This window comes from Neolamprologus brichardi, chromosome 1 (genome assembly GCF_056152115.1).
Source record: "Neolamprologus brichardi isolate AB-2024 chromosome 1, ASM5615211v1, whole genome shotgun sequence".
NCBI lineage: Eukaryota > Metazoa > Chordata > Actinopteri > Cichliformes > Cichlidae > Neolamprologus > Neolamprologus brichardi.
In genome coordinates this window covers 26,093,975-26,116,466 of record NC_142104.1, presented here as the reverse complement: position 1 = coordinate 26,116,466, position 22,492 = coordinate 26,093,975, and the positions used below count along the sequence as shown (strand labels likewise).

At 40.2% G+C, this 22,492-nt stretch overlaps 1 protein-coding gene across 3 annotated transcripts in view; it reads left to right on the top strand.

The window, feature by feature from the left end:
- The window catches only part of pla2r1 (phospholipase A2 receptor 1), a 31,976-nt gene extending 10,711 nt beyond the window's left edge, over nucleotides 1–21,265 (top strand). For 2 of the 3 annotated variants that reach the window (XM_087839839.1, XM_087839849.1), the window contains 17 exons: nucleotides 1,707–1,791; nucleotides 1,873–2,008; nucleotides 2,111–2,146; nucleotides 2,521–2,681; nucleotides 4,921–4,985; nucleotides 5,927–6,030; nucleotides 6,115–6,251; nucleotides 10,381–10,498; nucleotides 10,617–10,756; nucleotides 13,569–13,710; nucleotides 13,918–14,153; nucleotides 16,412–16,604; nucleotides 16,730–16,864; nucleotides 17,810–17,932; nucleotides 18,009–18,185; nucleotides 20,135–20,170; nucleotides 20,412–21,265. In XM_087839839.1, coding sequence (XP_087695965.1) covers nucleotides 1,707–1,791; nucleotides 1,873–2,008; nucleotides 2,111–2,146; nucleotides 2,521–2,681; nucleotides 4,921–4,985; nucleotides 5,927–6,030; nucleotides 6,115–6,251; nucleotides 10,381–10,498; nucleotides 10,617–10,756; nucleotides 13,569–13,710; nucleotides 13,918–14,153; nucleotides 16,412–16,604; nucleotides 16,730–16,864; nucleotides 17,810–17,932; nucleotides 18,009–18,185; nucleotides 20,135–20,170; nucleotides 20,412–20,629 — 2,242 coding nt within the window. In that variant the 3' untranslated portion in view covers nucleotides 20,630–21,265. Of the gene's footprint in view, nucleotides 1–1,706; nucleotides 1,792–1,872; nucleotides 2,009–2,110; nucleotides 2,147–2,520; nucleotides 2,682–4,920; nucleotides 5,031–5,926; nucleotides 6,031–6,114; nucleotides 6,252–10,380; nucleotides 10,499–10,616; nucleotides 10,757–13,568; nucleotides 13,711–13,917; nucleotides 14,154–16,411; nucleotides 16,605–16,678; nucleotides 16,865–17,809; nucleotides 17,933–18,008; nucleotides 18,186–20,134; nucleotides 20,171–20,411 lie in introns of all 3 variants that reach the window. The other variant, XM_087839846.1, reaches the window with a different exon arrangement.
- Nucleotides 21,266–22,492: the final 1,227 nt, after the last annotated feature.

Sequence of the window (22,492 nt, the reverse complement as noted above, 5' to 3'; positions counted from 1 at the left end):
TTTTATGGTGTTAGTTGTTTAGTTGTGTGTAGGAGACTTAGATTTGAAAAGTTATTTATCGCAGCAATCTCGATATCAAGAACAAGGACAAGGTGACCACAGATTCTGAAGTTACATCAGGGCGTCTTCATTTCCAGATAAGACTGATTTAACTCTCTGACGCATATTTCTCAGATTCACGTACGAAAGACATCACTCAAATTAGAGATAATTTATCTCAGAATGTCTTTGGGGTCAGTTTGACTTTTTTTTTGGTTTATGTTTTCTTAAAAATATGTTTTACATTAAGCTTAAAAAATGAGCAGACACAAGTTGTAAAATGAGTTTCTCGTGTAGATCAGAGCAGTCCAGGACTTTGAAGCCCTGAAGTCATACATTTGTCTATTTTTACATGTAAACGGAAAAACAGTCATCAGGTTCTCATGTTTGTTTTGTGGCAGCAGCTCGGAAATATAAATATGAAACAAAGCCAAGACAGTGTTGCTAAGGGGGTGGGCTATGACTTCATTTCTAGGTCTTGGGAAAAAATGAATCAGGGTTTATTTTGTATGACTGCAGGGGATGAAACCAAAAAGAAATTAAGACATTCAAGTCCATTTTACAATCTCAGTTTAAAATAGCGCACAGCTGTCAATCTGATCATTACAAAAAACATACTTATCTATTTTATATAAATATTTTTACTGAGAGACAAATGTACATTAGTTTACAATGACAATACAATCTGTTCCCCTCACATATTTGTTAGTTTTTCTTACATGAACAGATACAATAATACACACACACACGCTTATATAAAATTGAGAAAAACAAACAAAACAAAAACTAAGAAGAAACCCAAAACAAACAACAAACCCCAAAACACACACACACACACAAAAAAAAGGGGGGGATGATATTAATCAGTTGGTAGAGCGTTTAATGACTTGCAATAGTTTACAAAGGGGCTCCAGATACGATAAAATTCTCTGTATTTGCCCTTCGCCACAAGGCCTATCTTTTGCAATTTAAGAAATGACATCACATCTCTAAACCAAAAAGAAACTGAAGGTGGCTTTGAAGATTTCCAAAGGAGTAAGATGCAACGTCTAGCCAAAAGTGATGTAAAGGTCAATATTTTGACGTGTGTAGTGTTGACTGGAAGCCCAAAAACAGCTAGAAAAGGGTCCGTGCAGATTTGGGTCCCAAGAGCCTTGGAAAGAATACCTGAATACTGACTCCAGAAGCCATGGAGTCTTGGGCACAGAAAGAACATGTGACCTAGGTCACATGGGGTGGCATGACATCTCTCACACTGATCCATCACTTGTGGGTAAATCTCAGAAAGACGAGACTTTGAATAGTAAACCCTGTAGCACCTATCTATTTTGATGTATATACACAGTTTTGTTTTGCACAGTGAAGACTTTGATGGGTTTTGAGGATTTTAACTGAAGATCATTTGTGGACGGAGGATCTTTCACTTCTAGGAGAACTGCCTGACTCTGTAGCAACAAACTGCACAATCCAAATAAGTTCGAAATGATGAGATTAAATCTACAGCTAAATCCAAAATATAAAACAAGGGAAACTGTTTCTCCTCACGAAAGCTAGACAGTCTTCCAAGGGGTGATGGGAGGAAAATCATTGCCGAATAGCCGAGTCCTAAAAGGTTAGAAGACCCGTTTATCTGTGGCTGTGTTTGTACTGTGCTTCTCTTTCTTCAGAACAGAGGCTCGTCGGTTCTGGGTGGGTTTAAATAAGAGAGACCCGGAATATGCCGGAGCTTGGGAGTGGTCTGATGGTTCTCCTGTGAGTACGCAGAGACATTCACTGAGTCGCCTGGTAACCCATCAACGCTCCGTGGAGTGTTACAGATTTGTCTTTGTGCAGGTGGTGACGTCGTTCATTGATGATAAGAACGAGGAGGATGACAGGAGGGACTGTGCTGCGTACAGTGACCTGACCAACACGTTCATGCCGCAGCTGTGCGACTCCAAACATGAGTGGGTCTGTAAGCTGTCCAGAGGTAAACACGCACAAACACATTCACCTGCACTATCTACACGCACATGCTGCTTATACACACATCAGGACTGCATCATTTACCAAACTCCGTTTTACATTGCAGGTGATAAACTGAACAAACCCTACTGGTACACTGAGCGTAAGTAAAGATTGTCTTTAATTTCAACATTTGGGAACTTCATAGAGGGTTTTCTTTGTGTATTTACAGTCTGCTGCTGAGTACAACTACATCATTATCATGTGACCTGCTAGATTAAAAAAAAAAGTTTTGAGAGAAAGTGCTAACCGACCATTTAATGAGCATAACTTCAAGGCATGTTCCTAAAGAGTACACCTAGTTTGAGCTACATGGATGCCAGAATGCTATACTCAAATTTTATTTTGAAGTAGAGAAATCCAGCTCTGGCAGCAGGCTTTTTCTATATTTGTGTCATAGCCAGGAGTTTGTCTATATGTAGTCCTATCTCATTACGTGAAATTGTGTCCTGTTTCTGTGCTTGTCCTTGGCCACAGAGAGCGAGCCCTGGGTGTTTTACCGTGGAGCTGAGTACCTGCTGGCCAAGCAGCCCTTTGACTGGCACGCTGTCTCTCTGGCATGTCAGATGATGGGAGCCTATCTGCTGTCCATTCACTCCAAAGAGGAGCTCAACTTTGTCAAGGAACGCTTGCGGCGGGTATGTTACTGCCGCTGCTCATAGACATGGATTCTACTTTAAATCTTTAAATTCATAACCTGTTAAATTCGATTCAATTCAGCTTTGTTTATCTAGCAAAAATCACAAAAACATATTGCAAGATAATTCAATTCAATTCAATTCAATTTTATTTATATAGCGCCCAATCACAACAAATGTCGCCTCAAGGCGCTTCATAGATACAGAGAAAAGCCCAACAATCATATGACCCCCTATGAGCAAGCACTTTGGCGACAGTGGGAAGGAAAAACTCCCTTTTAACAGGAAGAAACCTCCGGCAGAACCAGGCTCAGGGAGGGGCGGCCATCTGCTGCGACCGGTTGGGGTGAGAGAAGGAAGACAGGATAAAAGACATGCTGTGGAAGAGAGACAGAGGTTAATAACAGATATGGTTCAATACAGAGAGGTCTGTTAATACATAGTGAGTGAGAAAGGTGACTGGAAAGGAAAAACTCAATGCATCGATAAAGACCCGACAATAATAAAGATCATCAAATGACCCCCTATGAGCAAGCACTGGGTGACAGTGGGAAGGAAAAACTCAGACAGAACCAGGCTCAGGGAGGGGCGGGGCCATCGCAGGCTCGGGGAGAAAGACGGGATGAAATAATGAGATTCCACAGGCACAAAATCAGTTTTTATAATCACTTTGAGGTGGTAACAGAATTTATTTCCAGATTACTTGTTAGCATTTTATTTATTAGCATTTATTTCTAACATTAATTGTATTATAATAGTATTTGATGGAATTAATTAAAGCCAATTATATTACACAATTTCTTCTTTATTATATTCTAATTCCTACCACTTTAATAATTTAATTTAAATGTAATCAAATGGAAAATTATTCAATAATTTATTGAATACATACATAAATACAGTAAATATATATAAAAAATGTATTTTGATCATTTTAATGCTCCTGATGAAGCTCGAACGGGCTAAAAAGTTGTAATTTAATAAATACACATAAATTGATTGTATTTAATTGTTTGTTGTCCCTCCATCACACCTGGCCCTCAGTATACAATTTGCATCAGATAATTTTAATTTGACTTTTTTTTTTTAACAAAGTGGCATCACTTTGTTTAAACTTTTTTAAAATTATTGTTATTAAATTTTATTTATTGAAGTTGCAGGTCTAACATATCCCCAATACAGAACATGAAAGACAGACAGACTGTGTCGCTATTGTTGACTTTTTATAGCCACAGTAACCAGATAAAATTGAAAGTATTCAGTTAAATAAATCCACAATACATTAATATTGTAAAGCTACAATAAATACACATTAGCTGCAGGGAAAAAAATGCAAAACTGTTAGGAAATACAAAAAAATGCAGCTCTAAATGTGCTTTTAGCACTAACCTTTGACCTGAACTGTGAAAGATGTAATATTTGTGACTGGTGTTAGTTTATTTCACAGATGGCAGGCCTTAATGGAGAATGCTGATTGTCCATATTTAGATCAGCGATGTGGTATTTCACAGCTACCATTCACCATGCTCCTAGCATCTCTAGCACTCTCTTGACTTTGGAAGAATCTACAAGGAGGCTCCAGGGCTAGATTTTTTTAAACAGTTGAAATGTAATTTAAGAAAACAGCAATGAATGAAACTCAGAGCAAAGTGGTTTATATTTCTTTAAGGTGTGTTTTCAATGATTTCTAATGTTAAACACTATTAATTCTCTTAGGATTAATGGTCCAGCTGAGTAATCCTACTTCCTAATTGCAGTGATTTCAGTGAAATCAGGACCTTTTGAGGCATTTTCTTGTTTTCAGAGATCCAGACAAACAAGCCAAATGAATGCGCTTAATCACAGAGGTTTGTCTCCATTGAATGGGCCACTACATCCATTCTTCAAACAGTTTACGCACGCACTGATTGTACAAGCATGAACACAATGGATTTCCTGACTCAAGTGTTTACAGACGCATAGAGACAAGCTAAAATGCGCCTCATATGTGGACCCTTTAATGCTCGAGCGCTCCCAAAAAGCCTTTTGGATCGGACTAAAGAAGTCTCTTGTGGCGTCGAGGCTTGTGAGAGGATAATGAGAACAAAACAAGGCAGTGAAAGAGGCCAAGAACAGACTAAGCAGGGTGCCTGAAAGGCCCCTCATGTCAGGAGCTCTGAAAAGCCAATCTTCCGGCCTGGTGAAGGATGGCTCGCGAGTTTTCTTTGTCATTTATTTTCTGTTTACTGTGTCTCTTCAGCTCTCGCTGGGCCCGACTGACTGGTGGATTGGCCTGTCCATTGGTCCGCCTGGACAGGAGGTCAGGTGTGTGGGGATTTTTTTGGGAGCTTGTATCCTGTTTCTGTTACTGTGAGTGAAAAAATGCTGATGTTATTTTATAAATGTCAGACGTGATTTATAAAATGCAGGTCTTTCGAAGGCCTGTGCATGCTTTGAAGGTGTGGTGTTCTGTTTCATTTTGTGAAACTTGTAAAAGCAAGCAAGAGGAAATGGGCCTTACATGACTAAGGAAAAGCAGTATAAACAACTGGCCTTTAAAGTGGGGGGAGGGACATAAAGTGGGTGAAAGACAGAAAAAAAGCTCATTTTTTTTTTAAATAAAAAAACTTAAACAGAAGTTGGAAAAAGTCACAAAATTGCAAAATATTTCAAACTTTAATAAATTAGAATTGTGAATAAAATTTAAAGCTAATCTTCACTGTCCATCACTTAAGTCTCTACTTTAATAAAGTGACTAGAATAGCTGCAGTGAAATCATCTGTGTGGTTTCATGAGGAGACAGTAACATATAGAACATGTTTTCATCAGTAACAACATCATCTCTTTAAGTTGATGTTTTGACGTGGAGAAAATCACTGTGTTCGTACCTCAATACTGCATTTTCTTTTTCCAATTTTGGGTTAAAATTTGTCCAATATTTACATGGAAACATGACCGATATCGAGGCTCACAGCTGCAGCTTCAGGCGTTTGAGGTCCAGTGGCTCACAGCACAGTTTGTAATGGGCAAATCTACTCCAGTTCACTTGTATGAGCATGACTGCATTTACTTATTGGCCAGCAGTTGTTAATGTTAGCTTTAAAGCCAATTATATTAAGTATGAAAACAGCAGCAGTGAAACCCTGTCAGTCACAGGTAATGAGGTGGAGGTTAGTGCCAATGAAAAATGGGGTTATTAAGGTGAGAACACTCAGGCGTGTGACAATCCTCATTAACAATATTTTTTTTCATTTATTCCTTTGCAGGTGGAGTGACAAGACTACAGTAGACTTTCAGAAATTTGATGAAGTGGCTGTTGACGATGATCTTCGGAGAAGAAGGGCGTGTGTCACCATGTCTTCTTCTTCAGGTAAGCGCGTGCACATGGAAACGCTCGCCCTCGTTCGCGTGTATTACCCTATGCCAGCGCTGAGATCTGCTCTGTACGTTGCAGGGAAGTGGGCACTGAGCAGATGCAGTGATCTCCATGGATACGTGTGCAAGAGAGAAACTGTGTCTGTGGTGGAGACCCCCCGGGAACCGCACTACATCGGAGGATGCCCGGAGAAATGGCTGTACTTCGGACACAAGGTTCAGATAAACGCTTGTTGTCTGTGAAGGTTCTCAGTCATCCAGGTCATCGTAGTCTAAGGAGCTTGGAAAGAAAAGCGTCTGGACTTCTTTAAGTTGCTTGAAGACGTTTCACCTCTCATCTGAGAACCTTCTTCAGGTCTAAGAGTCAAATGGTGGAGAGTCCCAGATTTAAACCCAGTGGGAGTTTCCCCCCAAAGAGGGACAAAGGACCCCCTGATGATCCTCTACCTAATCACATGAGCCACGGTGTGAAAACGGGTGTGGGTCACAATCAGCCAGGGTTTCGGGTGAGCTCATTGTGAAATCTGGCCCCACCCTATCATGTGATTTCCTGAGGTCACATTGCCCAGGGTGTGAGTGGGTGTTAGCAACACACTCAGACAAAAAAAATGGTTCACCCGATAGACAAAACTCCAAAACACAAACTTAACAACGTGGTGTATGCTGTACAGTGTAGCGAGGAATGCCCAGACCTCCACATTGGAGAGACCAAACAACCACTTCACAAGCGCATGGCACAACATAGAAGAGCCACCTCCACGGGACAAGACTCAGCTGTCCATCTGCATCTAAAGGACAAAGGTCTCTCTTTTGAGGATGCCAATGTTCACATTTTGGACAGAGAGGACAGATGGTTTGAAAGAGGAGTGAAAGAAGCCATTTATGTCCACTGTGAGCGACCATCTTTGAACAGAGGCGGTGGCTTACGACACCAACTGTCTGACATCTATAATCCAGTTTTGAGTTCCCTTCCCAGACGCCTTAACACCCACTCACACCCTGAGCCATCTGACCTCAGGAAATCACATGATAGGGTGGGGCCAGGTTTCACAATGAGCTCACCCGAAACCCTGGCTGAAACCCTGGGACTCTCCACCATTTGACTCTTAGAACTGAAGAAGCTTCTCAGATGAGAGGTGAAACATCTTCAAGCAACTTGAAGTCCAGACACTTTTCTTTCCAAGCTCCTTATAAACACTTGTTCACACACATGCACGCATATATTCAAATACAGATAATGAGACATTTGCATTAGTCTGTGGTAACTCTCCTAATCTGGTGATTTGTGCAAGGACACTGCAGCTTTCTAAGCTTGTTAAGTTGGCATATCTTTAATAGCAGCAGCTCATAATGTGTGCATATGTGAGCTTTTATTAATGCTGTTGTCAGCAACTAAAATTTCAGATATATATCTATAATACTTTTGTGCAGTGTCATACCTAAAATACATTATATCTTCACGTGCAACATTGTAATTTTTAGTTTATCCCACCAGATGAATTTATGCCACAGTCAATTGCTGCTCCTCATGTTGGTCAGGACTGAATCAAACTTGCACTCAGCGATTGCCTAATGCGAGGATATCAGAGCCATTTATATGAGGGACCACACACAGCGGGCTATGATCTTAAGTGGGCCAGACCAGTAAAAATCCCCTTTCTGTCAGTATAAATAACTTTAGCTGCATATTTAATCCCTGCAATAGCTCAGTATAAGAAAAAGAAGTGCAATTTCAACAGTTTAACCACATGTTTAAAAAAGCAACCAAAGCAATCTGTCAGCATGACTGTCAGGACTTCAATTCTTAAAATAAATATTTAAAATTACAGAAAAAACTTCTGGTAGCTCATTGCCCAGACTGTTCTGTTATTATAAAGCTGGAAGTTTTTGTTAATTCACAAAACTTTTCTATTTTATTTATTTATTGTACTGTGGACACATTGTAAAAAAAACCCCAGAAATTTCTATTGTGGATAGATTATATTCGAATATAGATTAATGAAAATACAGTTAAATGTCCAAAGTCTTTTCCTCCTTCACATTTTCCAAAGATGTCCAGTGGGTTGGGTTGGAGTATTGGCCGATTCTGACCCCGGGGCCTAATGTTTGACACCCATGGCCTTTCACAGCTTTCCCCTTTTCACAAAGGTGAGAAGGTGAATACTTGCAAGATAACTTCCCAAAGACCTGCAGCTGCGTTCTGGCCATTTCTCTACAAATGCATTTCGTTTACTAGAAGAGCTCACAGATGCTGGCAGGGATGACCAAAACCAAATGTGTGCAAGTATTTATATAGTATATAGTATAAGTAGCCTAAACACCCTCGAACACCGAGTAAAAACCGCTACAGCGAACATGAAAGGCAGGAAATAATAGTCGCACTTTTCAGTAAATCATCTGCTTTGGCAGTTACTGCCTCTCAAAGCAAACCTGCTGTCACCACCCTAATCACAGAGGAACCGGGCAATCTGCCAGTTCAGTCACCTCAGCAATCTGTAACTGTTCACTGTTAAGTAATATGTACAGTATATCTTATTAATAAACTGTGTTAAGTGTGTAGGAAATTAAATGTTTGCATCTGTTGACAATCTGTGTATTGCACACTACTCAAATTCAAATTCAAATTTTATTTGTCACATACACAGTCATACACAGTACGATATGCAGTGAAATGCTTAGACAACTGCTCGTGACCTAAAGAAAAAAAGAAAAGAAGAGGTTATGAATAAGATAGGAAATAAATATGAAAATTAAAAAGGGTAAATTTAACTAGGAAGGAATAAAATAAAATAAAATATAAAAATTAAGTTAAAAATGAGATAACTGTACAACACAAATTAGAATGAAGGGTAAATTTAACTGGGAAAGAATAAGATAAAATATATAAATTAAAGTTGAAAATAAAATAACTGTACAACAAAATACACAATACACAGTATAGAGATATATAAGAATGTATGAAGAAATATAAATATATATATATACACAATAACAGCAGCTGTACAATTATTAACTGGAAATGAGGAATATAATGTCCAGTGTTGTGCAATCCACATTATTTAGTGTCTTGTGCAGTGCAAATATGCTTAAAGTGGTTTAAGTGATGAAGTGAAACTCGACATTGCTACCACATTATTATTACGAAGAGCAAACTGCACAAAAGTGGCTCATTTTACCATCTGTGCTTCCTCTAAATTCCCAGCTGCCTTTGGGTTTAAAGCAGGATGTTTGTGTTTCCATTCACTGTTTCTGGACTGTTGTGATGTTAAAGAGCAGCACTGACAGCACTCGAGCTGCATCAACCTCACAAGAACCAGCACATGCTCACATGAAGCAATATCAATCGATAATGAATGATTGTTTAAATTGTGGATTTTTTGGCGTCATCAAAACAATTATTTTGAAATAAATGCAATAGGAAAAAATCTGGTAAAGACTTGACACAGGATCTGAGAGATGCATCTGGTCCTTCAGTTCATCCATCTACTTTTCAGTGAAGCTTCAGCGGAAATGTTATCAGTGGAAGGGTGGCTGTCAAGAAGCATTTCCTAAGGAAGGGAAACATGGAGAAAAGGCTGAGGTATACCAGATCACACAAGAACTGGACTGATGAAGTGAATCCAAATTTGGATTTTTTGGTTCAAATCATCATCAGTGTTTACACAGAAGATCAGGAGAGAGGTACAACATCTGTAACATCTGGTGGCATCTGTAAAACACGGTGGAGGCTCTATTGTGGTTTGGGACTGGATTTCAGACAGGGATGTTGGGAATGTTGTCAAAATTAATGCAATTATGAAGGCAGAAAAGTAGCGTTGGAGTTTGATCCAACATCTAATGCCATCTGGAAAGTATCTAATTGTTGTCTTTCTTCTTTTTTTTTTGCCTTATATGCTATAATTCTATGTATGTTTGTGCATTTAAAAAATTGCTGCAATTATTTCCTACTTTCCTCGAAAAAATGAGAGGTGGCTTAAGACTTTTGCACAGTACTAGAAGGGAGAGAAACACGATAATAACAAAGAGACTCGGTTCATAGTTAATGGGGCTTGAAATCCTTAGTCAGAGAAACCTTAACTGCTTTCAAAATACAACAGAGACGCTGTCATTTCCTCGTGTAACGCGACCATATTTCTCTCAAATTGAATCAAGAAGCAGAGCTCTTGTTGCTGAAACTTTCCCTTTTTGTTAACCAGTAACATTGTGGTTACATTACCTCCTCCCTCCTACATGCTTTGACTTCTGTATCTTTGAGTCGTGCACACTCCAAACAACAGTCCTGTCAGTGATCTGGGAATACTGATTTGCATTCATGTTTTGTGTGTGTGGTTGTGTGTGTTGGCAGTGTCTCCTGCTTCACCTCCCTACCAGTCCAAAGGAGGGAAAGAGTTGGAACGATGCCCAGTCCATCTGCTCTTCTTTTCAAGGCTCGCTAGTTGCCATAGAAGATGAGATTGAACAAGGTAGAGTCTTAGTGAACTGCACAACCATGCGTCAATGATTCACTGCACAATCACTGCCTGAGAAGACAAACAGCTTTATTTCCACTTTTTTTTTCCTGTCATGTCATCATTTCTGTAGCCTTCATCACCATGTTTCTCCAGGGAAGCGCTGTAGGTGTGTGGATTGGGCTGCGAGATGAGGACACCATGAAATGGACCAATGGGAGGCCAGTCAGCTACACCAACTGGTCTCCAGTAGAACCAAAGAACCCTCTCAATGTAAGCTGTAGAAAATACCTGAAGTTCACTTTATTAACTGCTAGAACTGCTAGCATATTCTTAATACAGTGGGGCAAAAAAGTATTTAGTCAGCCACCGATTGTGCAAGTTCCCCCACTTAAAATGATGACAGAGGTCAGTAATTTGCACCAGAGGTACACTTCAACTGTGAGAGACAGAATGTGAAAAAAAAATCCATGAATTCACATGGTAGGATTTGTAAAGAATTTATTCGTAAATCAGGGTGGAAAATAAGTATTTGGTCAATAACAAAAATACAACTCAATACTTTGTAACATAACCTTTGTTGGCAATAACAGAGGTCAAACGTTTACTATAGGTCTTTACCAGGTTTGCACACACAGTAGCTGGTATTTTGGCCCATTCCTCCATGCAGATCTTCTCAAGAGCAGTGATGTTTTGGGGCTGTCGCCGAGCAACACGGACTTTCAACTCCCGCCACAGATTTTCTATGGGGTTGAGGTCTGGAGACTGGCTAGGCCACTCCAGGACTTTCAAATGCTTCTTACGGAGCCACTCCTTTGTTGCCCGGGCGGTGTGTTTTGGATCATTGTCATGTTGGAAGACCCAGCCTCGTTTCATCTTCAAAGTTCTCACTGATGGAAGGAGGTTTTGGCTCAAAATCTCACGATACTTGGCCCCATTCATTCTGTCCTTAACACGGATCAGTCGTCCTGTCCCCTTGGCAGAAAAACAGCCCCATAGCATGATGTTTCCACCCCCATGCTTCACAGTAGGTATGGTGTTCTTGGGATGCAACTCAGTATTCTTCTTCCTCCAAACACGACGAGTTGAGTTTATACCAAAAAGTTCTACTTTGGTTTCATCTGACCACATGACATTCTCCCAATCCTCTGCTGTATCATCCATGTGCTCTCTGGCAAACTTCAGACGGGCCTGGACATGCACTGGCTTCAGCAGCGGAACACGTCTGGCACTGCGGGATTTGATTCCCTGCCGTTGTAGTGTGTTACTGATGGTGACCTTTGTTACTTTGGTCCCAGCTCTCTGCAGGTCATTCACCAGGTCCCCCCGTGTGGTTCTGGGATCTTTGCTCACCGTTCTCATGATCATTTTGACCCCACGGGATGAGATCTTGCGTGGAGCCCCAGATCGAGGGAGATTATCAGTGGTCTTGTATGTCTTCCATTTTCTGATGATTGCTCCCACAGTTGATTTTTTCACACCAAGCTGCTTGCCTATTGTAGATTCACTCTTCCCAGTCTGGTGCAGGTCTACAATTCTTTTCCTGGTGTCCTTCGAAAGCTCTTTGGTCTTGGCCATGGCGGAGTTTGGAGTCTGACTGGTTGAGGCTGTGGACAGGTGTCTTTTATACAGATGATGAGGTCAAACAGGTGCCATTCATACAGGTAACGAGTGGGGGACAGAAAAGCTTCTTACAGAAGACGTTACAGGTCTGTGAGAGCCAGGGATTTTCCTTGTTTGAGGTGACCAAATACTTATTTTCCACCCTGATTTACGAATAAATTCTTTACAAATCCTACCATGTGAATTCATGGATTTTTTTTTCACATTCTGTCTCTCACAGTTGAAGTGTACCTCTGGTGCAAATTACTGACCTCTGTCATCATTTTAAGTGGGGGAACTTGCACAATCGGTGGCTGACTAAATACTTTTTTGCCCTACTGTATATGAGCTTGTGACTGTGTGAATATGTAGGAAGTACCTTGCTTTTTGTCCTGTGAGAGCTTAGTACATCCAAGTTAGTCATTTTATATTAGATAAGGAGAAATAGCTCCTCCCACTGCTGTAAAAATTGGCCCTTCAAAGAAAAAAAAAAGGTGAGCAGCTGGTTGTGACAACACGTTGTCATCATATGACAAAAAATACCACCTGACCTCCTCCAAATCAGCTGATGGTTTTTGTACAATAACTTTTTTTATTGTCTTCTTTTTACTTTCTTTTTATGTCTGTCAGACATAAAAAGAAAACAAGGGGACTTGGTGGTGGAATGAAGACGTATAGAAAAGTATGCAAAGGAAGATGTTAGCAAAGAAAAAGTAGGATAGAAATAGTGATGAAGAAAGTAGACAAGAGTGCTGGGAGGATAGGGACACAGCAAAGAGAGGCGGCAAGAAATAAGCCTTGTAGCGAGCCTTATGGACACTAAGGAAGGAGAAAAGGACTTGTATTGATTGGCCAGGCAAAGAGAAATACTTTGAGAAGCTAATGAAGAAAATGAGAGACAGACATGACGGATGGAGATCAGTTAGTGAATCAGAGATTTGAAGGAAGGCACAGATGATTTGGACATGTGCAGAGGAAGGATAGCGGATAAAGGATGTTGAATATGGAGCTGCCAGCCATTAGGAAAGGAGGAAAACCACAGAAAAGAGTAATAGATGTAGTGAAAGAAGACGTGTAGACTGCTGGTCTGATAGAGGAGGATGAGGGGAAAGAGTGAGATGATGGCAGGTGATCCACTGTGGCGCGCCCTAAAGGGAGGAGCCAGAAGAAGAATACAAAAAAAGAATAATTCATTCATCTCATTACTTTGGTTTTAGACACTTGGAGTATGAATAAAGTTGATTTGATTGCAGTTTTTGGGCTCAAGTCGTGACATTTTCATCGTTTAAGTCTAAAATTTTGTTTGACTTTATTAAATATGCTAAAGTTATCGTATTAAAGAAAATCAGGTGATTCTGGGGCAGTCAACTGGGAGGTAGTGATTCACTGTTCCTGAAACGAGCTTGTCGTGAACAGAGGTGACACATGCTAATAAATGTGCTATTGTCAGTAGTTCTTTAGTAGTGGTTCTTTATGTTCTCAGGAAGACACGTGGCTCCAAGGATATACTGATGAGCCTCTGTGTACTGTCCTGTCCAACAACCACAACTTCCACCTGACGGGGAAGTGGTACGACGAGAAGTGCAGCGAGAGCGGGTATGGCTTTGTATGTCAGAAACCTCAAGGTAAGGCTCCCTCAGGTTCTTTAGCTTTGGTTTTGTTTTTTTGCTCTGAAGGTTTGGATGGATGGATGGATGGATGGATGGATGGATGGATGGATGGATGGATGGATGATGGCAAAGCTAATCAGCGATCCATTAGCTGTGTATGAACTAATCCAACATGCTGAACCCTGAGTTCTTTCCACACCCCTCCCTGCTTTCTTGTCACAGATCCATCCAAACGCCCCACCCACTCATACCACCACCTTCTCCCAGAAATTATTGAGTACAGGAACCGCAACTACAAGGTTGTGACTGGCAACCTGAGCTGGTACGACGCGATGAATAAGTGCAAAGGCCATGATTCTGACCTTGTGAGCGTTACAGATGCCTACCACCAGGCTTTCCTTACTTTCCTTGTCAATAGATTGGGAGCGCCGCACTGGATTGGACTGTACAGTGTAGACGTATGTACCTTCTATCCTCTTATCTGTTATGTACTGTATACCTCTGTAGTGTGTTTGTGTGAGATATTACTGTGTGTATCTTTAAACAAATCCTTTTTGGACATACACAGACTGCTTCCAATACCTAAACGGCTTTCTTAGTTATGTGCGGATGGTTAGCCTAAATGCTAAATCACAATCACCAGGAGGTTTTTGTCAGCTGTTTGGGGAATACACATTTTTCCCTAGCAACTAGATTGTCACACAGCAGTCTCTAGGCCTGTATGACTGGGGCCATCTTCACGTGATCCTACACACATCACACATCAAGTTAGCGCCATGTGGTTAGTGGTCACATGTCTGCAAAACCTTAGTGTGAAGAGTTCAGAGTTATGCAGTACATTTTTTGTTAAAAAGCATTTCTACCAAGCTCCTGTCTTCAGATTTAACGCATTCAATTTAATTGTTATTAAGAAGGAAAACGTCAAAGATTTAACTTCAGTTAACTTACATTTGTTTTTTTTTATGTTATTATCTTTTCCAGCAAAGCTCACTTTGTCCTTGCGCACTTTGTTTTTTTGCAGAAAAGTTCACTTCTTTGGACAAGACTAAAAGGGTACAGATCATTAAGCATGCAGATGAAAATGTTGCAAGTTGTGAAAGCAACAGTGAGAATCAGTATTAACCTCAAAGCACAACCACATATGATGACACAAAATGACAGCACATCCTTATTGCTGAACACTAACAGAATAATAAGCAATAAACCGAAGGCATTACACCAGACGAAGCACTCAGAGTGCCAACCTTTCCCAAGGCAGCTCACTCAGTGGACAGTATTTGCTTTTAAGTAAACAGTATTTGTTTTTGTACATATATATATTCACTTTGTTTTCCTTGCTCCTTTTAAATGTACTTTAAGATCTTTGTAGTCCAGAAAAAATAAAGCATTTTGGGATCTGCTTGAAAGAAAGGCAGACATGAAATGCAAAAGTGATATCAGAGATCAAATATGACATGATATTTGAAGGAAAACTAAAACGTGATACATAGAATGCCCATACATTATTCTCTGTATGCCTCTATGTTGTCGGTACAAACATTGGCAGTAAGAAACAGTCTTAAATAGCTCCATAAAGCTGTTGATCTGTTGATCTCAAAGAGAGGTCAGAGGTCAAGTGTGACATGACATTTTAAATCTTTATGCACTACTTTCTATGTTACACACAACACACTTATAAGGCTTTTTGTGAGTTTTAAATAAATCATTAAGTTGGCCTTGAAGACTTCGGTGGATGGAAGCCAACCTTTAATAGCTTCTTAACATGAACCCACACTACATACCTTTTAGCAGAATGCATTAAAAACTTTTCAAACTGTTATGTTTACAACCAGAATGAGCCTCACACATGTAAACACAACCAAAAAAGTATATCCTCCCTGGTATATATATATAGTGTACTGCTGTCACACAGTTGAGATAGAAAGTAGGAAGTTGGCACACAATGCTAACAGTCTGAACAATCAGATTAAAGGGACCTGTTTCAGTGTCATGGGGTCTGATTTGTGACTCCTGATAGGTGGGGCTGTGGACTTCTGCTGACAAAGGGAAGTGATATTTAGACGTTTCTGGGTGTGTGGGATGTATCGGAGTTGAAGCAAAAGCATTTGATACTAGAGGACCTCACTCTAGTTGATATCACTGTCTTATTCCTTAGTGAGACCTCTGTTGGCGTGTTGCCCATGTAGAGATCTCAGGGGCACGTGTTTTCCCGTCAGTCTTCCTAGCCACTGTAAAATATCTTGAGCGTCGAGACAAATGAACACAGTGTGTGTGAGGAGCTGATTTCCTCTATTAATCATGTTAAAGATAAGCCAGCTACTCATTTTTATTGTAGGGTCTGCCTTACAGTATAAAACACCTTCAAGCGACTGTTGTTGTGATTTGGTGTTGTATAAATAAATTGAATTAAATTAATTTTAGCAAATTTTAGTCAGTAATACATTGACCAGTGGCTAGATGCTCCCTCGGAAACATATATCTCCTTAAATAAAGTTTTTTGATTTTTAAATATATAACATAACAGATGGTTTTATGCAGTAAAATATAGAATAAAATGGGTGTTGGTCTGAAGAAATACACCTGACACACTGGTAGAAACCCAGCGCTAATGACGGTTTATCCACGCAAGTGTCAGCACTGATTTCAGGAACGTTTTGGTTGCTTCTTATTTAAAGTTAAGTCATGACTGACACTTTGTGACTGTGCTTGCTTACAGAGCGGCATCAATTATCAGTGGTCGGATGGCAGCGACACAGTGTACACGCACTGGGACGCAGCCGATGACGATGACGACTTTGAGACCGGCGAGTGCGTGTACATGGACGTGAATGGAGGCTGGCGGCGAGCTGACTGTGAAACTCTGCTGCCAGGAGCCCTGTGCCATGTTCCCCAAAGTCCCTCCAAGCCAAGTCGGTGCTACTTCAGTGAAAATCCGTGCACCCGACATTGCATCTATTCAGCTTTTGGTTTCTGTTGTTCACAGCGGAATGTGTGAAAATACCCATTTCCCGCCTTCTCCTGCTGTCCCTCGCAGGCAATAAACCGTTAACCGCGAATGTGATGGCGTGTCCCTCCACATGGGTGAAATTTGGACATGGTTGTTACAGCTTTGAGTCCGTGGCGGAGAAACGTAGTTTTGAGAAGTCAAGAGAGCACTGCAGGAATAAAGGTAAGCTATTCGTCGGATATGACTTACAGTCACTACCAACGCAGCTGCTATCTGTTAATGTTTCCAGACCGATAGCTGTAAATGACCTTATTTCTCAGCTGTTTTTTCAGACTGTGGCGTGACGTGTTGCTTTTTGAGTTTCTTTAACCCGCTTTACTTTGTCTGACAGGTTCTATTTAAGTGATTTCTTGATTCAACAGGTCTGCCAATTATCAGGCCTGGGTGTGGCTAGTGAAATTAAGTGTAGTTAATCCCAGTTCATTCATGATTCACAAAGGAGAGAAACTACTTTTTCAAATAGGGACAAATAGATCCGAAGAGCTTTTTTCCCTTAATAGCTGAAGCCATCATTTTAAAACTAAATAACTCGGGTTATCGTTCTCTAATATTAAAATGTGCTTGTTTATCTGAAACATCCGAGTTTGACAAAAAATGTAGAAATCAGTAAAGGGGGAGATGCTTTTTCACAGCACTGTAGGACCACATGCAGCACCTAGATTAATGAAGCTGAGCTGAACTTGGCAAGAAGTTCAGAAGCAGGATGAAACAACGAGCCTGTCTCTCTGCAAAGATAACATCCACCCACGGCAATAAAAAGTAAAGTGTAACGTTAAGCTGTGTTTTGTTTTGTTTTTTGCGGCGGGTTATTTTTCTGGTATTTTCTTTGATTTTTTTCCTTAAGACGTCTCTTCTCGCCTGCCAACTTCACAGTTATAACAGGACAGAGCCAAGTTGTTGTTTCACCCTGCTTCCTATCTCCTATCTCTTCAAAGTCAGGCCGGCATTCTCAGCGTATCTGCTCATATATTGCATTCAAAAATGAAGGTTAAATTCAAACGTCTGCCTTTTAGTAAGAAAGCAAATACATATTTTTGTCATATTCGCATTCCTTTACAACACTAATTATCGTGAGTGTGTCATGTTTCTGTTTTTGTCACCCACTAGTCAACACCTCCGATGTCCTGACCATTGAGGATGAGACAGAGAACCGTTTCATCATGGAGCAGCTCTGGTCATCGAGGTTCCTTCCCCAGACCTTATGGTTGGGGATGCACTTCAATGTTGACAGTAAGAGTCAGTCACTTTTCTGTGCCATCAGATAAAACACAATGTCGTGTCATTAAAGTGAGGAATCTGCTTTTAGCTGACTCTATGGCCTGGGTAGATGGTTCACCAATGGAGTACACCAACTGGCCCCACAAAGGTCCAAACCCCAAGCTGCTGACTGAGGATTCCTGTGTCACTACTAGGGTAGTTGATGGTACTTGGCACTTTACACCGTGCACAGAGCGGCTTGGCTTCATCTGCAAAATCATCTCAGGTAACGTGAATCAGAGGCTCCCAAATTCTGCACCTAAGTCACAAAGAAAATAAAAGAACTGACATTAAAACAAAAGTGGAGTACAGAGAAGATTAGATAAGAGACATAAAGGTAAACTCCTTGTTCACTCTGTTGGAGGAAGATTTGAATTAAACTCTAAATATTATTTCTACGTCTTTCAGCTCAGTGTTTTGGTTTTCCGACTGACAGCCAGTTTTCAGTGTTTTGGGTGAAAACAGTAGAGCAGCCAAACAGCTCCTTCTGAACACAAATCTGCAGAGTAAGCAAGCAACTATTTGGTGAAGTATTTTGCTTTCTCTTGGAAATCCAACCATCCATGGTCATCTGTGTTTGCAGCTCATTTTAAGTAAAACTTCAAAACAGGGAAGGCAGGATAGTTTGGGATACATTGTAACACATTCATATATATACACACACAGGCAGATTCTTCTATATACTTCTTTGTAGAAATATACATGTATGTGTACATATGCACATGCATATACAAAAGTGTACACATACACACACATTCACACACAAGCACACATACGTGAACATAAAATACATGTATACATATACACATGCATACATCATCCAATGAGATAAAAGATGAGAATAGCTAAAACAGAATAAATGAGGTGTCAAAGAGATCCAAAAGCCTTTGGAAAAAGATAGGTCTTTAAATTTGATTTGAAGATTTCCAAAGAGGAAGAGGATTTTTTAAAAGAGGAAAGACTGTTTCAGAGTCTAGGAGCGGCAATGGAGAAAGCCTTGTCACCTCTAGATTTTAACTGGGAGCGTGGAACCAGTAAAAACATCTGACGGGAAGAGCGCAGAGTTTGAGTGGGTAGGTGCAGGCTAAGGAGATCAGAAATGTAACCTGGAGCCAAGCTTGGTGGGCTTTAAAAACAAATAATAAAACCTTTAAATCAACTCTATATTTAACTGGCAGCCAATGTAAAGATGCGAGTATCAGAGTAATACTCTCTCTCTTTCTGGTACCCCTCAGGAGCTTTGTGGCTGCATTTTGAACAAGTTGCAGGCGGGACAGGCTTGAGTGACAGATGCCTAAATAGAGAGAGTTACAGTAGTCAAGACGTGATGATATGAAGGCATGGATAACGGTTTAGAGAGAGTTACAGTAGTCAAGACGTGATGATATGAAGGCATGGATAACGGTTTCCAGATCTTTAGATGGCAAGATATTTTTGAGTTTAGAAATGCTCCTGAGTTGGAAAAAACTGCCACAAACAACTGAGTTTATTTGTTTGTCCAGCTTGAGGGTAGAATCGAAAATGAAACCAAGATCTTTTCAATGGGGATGTACATTAGCTGATAGTGGGCCCAAGTCATTTCTTATGCGACTAACAGAGTCTTGTTTACTGAAAAACTCTGTCGATGTCAGAGGTCAGAGAAGGGTAGCCAGACTTGTTCAAACTTATAAAAAGGCAACAGTAAGTCAAATAACCACAGGTTACAAGCGCATCTCTGGATACACAACAATGGGTTACAGCAGCAAAAGACCACACCAGGTGCCACGCCTGTCAGGCTACAGTTTGCACGGGTTCACCAAAATTAGACATTAGAAAATAGGAAAAATGTTGCTTGGTCTGATGACTCAATTTCTGCAGCGGCATTTGGATGGTGAGGTCATACCATGGAATAAGCAACATAAAAGCTTAAATCCCTCCTGACTTGTATTTACTGGTTCAGTGTGGTGGATTCACAGGTTTCTTTGTTTGTCTGTTTGTTTTATATATTTAGCTCTATAGAAATGGTTGGAAATCATTATTGAGACCTAAAATAAATCAAATGTTCATATTGATTCTTTTGATAATTGTTGCTGCACCGTAACATAACATTTGAAAGCATAAACTTTTCCTATTTATTGATCTTTGCTGCATATTCTCACCTGATGAGTTCAAAACGGTTATGCATTTCTTTTCCAGATGGAAATACTGAGGTGGAAGTGAAACCGCTGAATGGTAAAGTGCATTTCAAGCTAAATAACTTAAAAACATTGAATGTTTTTCCGTAGGTTTGATATGTGTGAGGATGCTGTTTCATGTTGCAGGGCCGCATTCAGCTGGAAGCTCAAAGATGTGGTTAAACATGCTGACCGCGATTCCTGCTGCAGTGTTTAAGCCCTTTGCATGCTATTTAATAAGAGGTTCACACATTATATTTAGAGCACGACTACACAAAAGCTGCTGTTGTGCGTTTCAGGTTTGCATCACGGTGTCATCCCCGCTGCTGTGCTGGCAGCGTTGCTAATCTTTATCCTGCTGGCAGGGGTAATGTGGTTTCTGTACAAGAGGAGCTCCGGACGTTTCCAGCGGCTCCCCACGCTCGGCAGCGCTTATTTCAGGCAAACGGACTCGCAGGCTACGGAGTCAGATGGAAACGTTCTCATCGCAGACCTGGAGCCTCCCTCGGGAGAGTAGCACACGTTGGCTTGTTTCTTCCTCGAAGCCTCTGCTGTCCTCCCGCGCTCTGTCACCTTGTCACCGTCAGGTACGGATGCCGCGCTGCACTGTAAAACTGTGATGCTGACTCCTCAGGACAGTGGTGAGATGATGACAGCAAGCAGTTTCGAGCGCGTCTCTAGTTTTCATTTACTCGCACCATTTAGGTCACCAAACACTTGCAAAGACACTTGAAGACCACAGACTAAGAGATCACACAGACCAAGAAGGGACGCTAAAGAGCTTTGGACTTGTTTGAAGAGGTTCCGTTTGATGTCATCCGGGATTTATTCTATTATGATTTGTAAACAGTGTTAAGGAGAATAATTTAAGACATGCTCTTGGGCTTCTTTTCAGGGCAAAAAGTCACTTTTATTGTCAAGCATGAGTACGGTTCATGATAAAATATTCTTTACAATGACGCTTTGTTCAGTCAGACTTCTGTTGATGGGTCTGTATGCATGGTACAGTATTTTGTCAGTATTACTTATTTTGTCATTTTTTATTCTTTCATGTGTACGTGCTGTATGTTGTTCATGACCAAATAAGTACCGGGACTGAATGGATTTGCTTGGTTCTGGCTGCTGACGAAAAGAACACAGAGGGATATATGTTTTGCACAGTTTTATTTGTGTTTTAATAAATCAAATTTGGTTGAATGGTTCCTGTTAGTTTCATTATTACTTACTTTCAATTTGCCTGGTGTTGTTTTCTTTGTATCATCACGTTAACCCCAACACTTCCTCTTAGACGGTCAACTTAAAAGATGCCAGCAGAAACCACAGTGAGGTTGTGCATCTCGTATTTAACTATGTTTTGTCTTTTGGGCATTACTGTTTTTACCAGAAAGAAATCTAAAAACTTAGATTGACGTGAGGGACAGAGATCAGAGTCCTTCCAGACTGCCTGGGGAATAATGTTATTGATATAGTAATGATGTAGGGCCATAAAGGTCATTGTCCTTTTTTATTATCAAAGGAAACCATTCGTGCCTATCGGTTTCCCTTGAATGTTATCTGTTATGTTTTATGATCTCACCCTGAAACAATTTCTTGATAAATTTCTTCACTGTCCTGGGGGAAACTGTTTTTTTCCTGTCATGGTGCCCTTTAAGTAATAATTTAATAATCACCATGTGTTTTGTTGATCGCTGTAAAACACACAAAGGTCTCGGTGTGTGTGCAGCAATTATCGGTAACGAAGCTGGTGAAATAATAGAGAATAAACTGAAATGAAAGGACAGGTGATCAGCTGTTAGCTGTCACGGGACTTTGACAGTAGATGAAAAAACACCTGAAAGCCCGATTATTCAGGGAAACAACCGAGCGGGTGCGAAGTAAACTGGGTAAAATACCTTTCTGGGAAGTGTATGTGAAAGGAAGATGCCAGAAAAGAACCAGAAAGTTCACGGTATTTGAGGGCGAAACCGGAAGAAGAACGTCGCCACCTTCCAAATTAAAATTTAACGGTTCACTACGTCAACTTTTTTCTTTAGGGTTTTTTTTTTTTTTTTTTTTTTTTGACAATATCGTAATTTAAAAATATCAGATTTTTGGCTAAGTATTTAAATTTGTAACATAATTCTGGAACACTTTTTACTCCTTAGTCCTATTTTTATTTTTTATTTGAAGTTTCTCAAATTTGGGATAGCCTAATATCATTTTTAAACTCGTAATTTGATATGTTTTTAAATGTAAATGTGTTCTAATATATTTTTTTAAATTGTATCTGATAATACTGATTTTGGTAAAAATAAAAAATAAAAATCTAATTTGACTTAGGGTTTCACTTTATAATGGAATTGGTTTCATTTCTTACCATGTTGGAAACACCCCTTTTTAT